We start from the raw sequence: 2,457 nt of genomic DNA, 5'->3' as shown, positions 1-2,457 counted from the left end.
CTCAGATGCAGCTGCTTCGATACCGTGAGCGACCTTTGCTCCCACAGCTGTTTTTGGTTGCCGAGGTGCTATATGAAAACCCGAGCGTGGCTAAAGAGAAAGTCATGATCTGAAAATTACCGCATCGTTCCTTGAAATAGGGACCCTCAGAAGTTCTGAATTGGAGCTCCCTGGTTTTCTGCTTGCTGAGGGTTTGAAATGAAGCAAGTTCTTCTATGCTAAAACTTAGTGGGGTTATGTCTAAGCATTCTGTAAATCTGCTGAAAGTAGATCTCATTTTTCATCTTTTTTTTTTGGTTTTTTTTTTTTGTTTTTTTTTGTTTGTTTGTTTGTTTGGTTTTTTTTGTTTTGTGGGGTGTCTGTGTCAATGTTTTCCTTTTTGCAGGAGATCACGATGGCCCTAAGGATGTTTAGAACACGTTTGCTGTTCTGCTTTCTGGCTGCATTCCTCATCTCTGCCCTAGCTGAAGAACATGTAGGAGAGAGTCAACATGCAAATATTCGCCTCGATAAGAATTTGGTACAAGATAAAGAGTATGTGTTCCATGTTCTGAAAACGTAAACTTCTTAATGATTTTCTTATCTCTTAAGTCTTGTTACGTGAGTTGGACTTAAGCCTAGGGCATCCTGTTTTCTCAGAATGTTGTATGACTAGCTAAAGCCAGATATGAGACGTGCTTACTTGATAAATTTGTAGAGATATGAGACCTAGAAAGGTCTCTCTGGAGCCTTTAGCCATACTCATAAAGAATTTCTTACAGAAATCCTACTTACCCAGATCAACATACATCAGACAAAACCATATTCTGAACAAGTGAAGTTAGGGGTTTTTTTCTGATTTGCTTCTCCATACATGCAGAGCAGTGGTAGCAGCAGATCAAACTCCCTCGAACACTTCATGGTTGACTGGGAAAGATCTTCCTCCAGCTCCTATGCTTTGGAAGTCAGCCAAAAGGAGATCTTGGGCACTGCTTGAGTTGTTTTGATAGCCTGCTAAGTAGGCCAGAAGAAACAGGAATAGCTTTCTAAGGTATTAGAGGCCACTACAGCACCTGTAATGACCAACATTTGTGCCCCCTTCATCTTGGTATCAAACTGTAGCTTTGAGTTGCCCAATGTGCTTTTAGAGTTACTATATTTCCTGTGTACTTGACTAATCAAAGACCAATTGGGATGTAAATAGAGAATTAAACATTAACTGATGGAAATGTGGTTTTTGTCTTTGGGTTGGTTTTTTTTTAACTTTTCTTAGGCACATCATGGAACACTTGGAAGGTGTTATTGAGAAACCAGAATCTGAGATGTCTCCACAAGAATTGCAACTCCATTACTTCAAAATGCATGATTATGATGGCAATAATTTGTTAGATGGGTTAGAGCTTGCTACTGCTATATCACATGTTCACAAAGAGGTAGGTGTAATTTTGTTACGGTATCTGTGTTTGGAAACAGTTCTGGTTCTGACAAGAGCTTCCAACAGAAGGGAACAATTGCAACACATCCTCAGTGCAGTTACAGTTTTGCCTGAAAATGAGATCCCCCTCCCCCCTGTAGTTCTGGTTGGATTTCTAAATGTAATAGCTTTACCACAGCTTTTTTGTGTCACATTGCAGTTTTCAAGACATCTCCACTGTCGTTTAAACTTTGACAGTAACTTCCTGATTGATGTTACAGAGGGCTTGCAGGCATAGGGAGAAAGCGAAATTAACCAAAACGGAGCACGAGGGTGTAACTAAAAGATGGATAATATAATAAATAAAAAGAATATGTGACATGACACTGTTTTAACTTCAGACTGTTACTGCTGTGGATACACAAACTGTAAGAGCCCTCTTGCACACAACTAGTGTTAGAAGAACAAGCTGTGGTCTGCCTCTTTCTAAACACAAATTCTCTTTATAGCTAGGAACATTTAAGGACCAATCAGGAAGTTACTGTCACTAGGAAGGTGATATGAACACAGTATCTCATGCTGATGTTTTGGAAGTTACAATTCAGAGTAGCATAATTTCCTGTGTACAACTGTGGTAAAAATTACTGAGACAGGAACAAGAATAATGACTGGGTGTTTCTTGTGCAAAGGCACCTCTTTGTGTTCCCATTTGCTCCTAAGGGGTGTTACTAAGAATTTTACTGACTTTAAGCTGCTACAGTGCTGGATTTTTTTCACTACTCTTTTACTGTAAGATGTTTCTGTAATGTATAGAAACTATAGTGTCTATACTACCTCAAGATGCAAATTAAGAATACATCTGTTAGATGATTATCCATTATTACACATTGTGCTACTCAGGTTTTGGAACCTTTGACTAAGAATATTAACTGCAAGCAGAGTGCTTGTCCCAAAGTCCAGAGACCTTGGACTTGGTAAAAATTGCTTATATTGTTATCAATGATTGCATAAAACGTAGTGCCAAATTAGGCACCAAATGTGACAGCATAATAAAGAATTATTTG

General features: G+C 38.7%; 1 protein-coding gene across 1 annotated transcript in view; it reads left to right on the top strand.

Moving 5' to 3' along the window:
• Positions 1 to 390: 390 nt before the first annotated feature.
• The window catches only part of MCFD2 (multiple coagulation factor deficiency 2), a 6,880-nt gene continuing 4,813 nt past the window's right edge, over positions 391 to 2,457 (top strand). The window contains exons 1-2 of the mRNA XM_009072334.1: positions 391 to 534; positions 1,253 to 1,412. Coding sequence (XP_009070582.1) covers positions 395 to 534; positions 1,253 to 1,412 — 300 coding nt within the window. The 5' untranslated portion in view covers positions 391 to 394. The remainder of the gene's footprint in view (positions 535 to 1,252; positions 1,413 to 2,457) is intronic.

Source organism: Acanthisitta chloris, unplaced genomic scaffold (genome assembly GCF_000695815.1).
Source record: "Acanthisitta chloris isolate BGI_N310 unplaced genomic scaffold, ASM69581v1 scaffold23123, whole genome shotgun sequence".
In the NCBI taxonomy this organism is placed as follows: domain Eukaryota; kingdom Metazoa; phylum Chordata; class Aves; order Passeriformes; family Acanthisittidae; genus Acanthisitta; species Acanthisitta chloris.
This window is presented reverse-complemented; position numbering and strand designations above follow the sequence as displayed.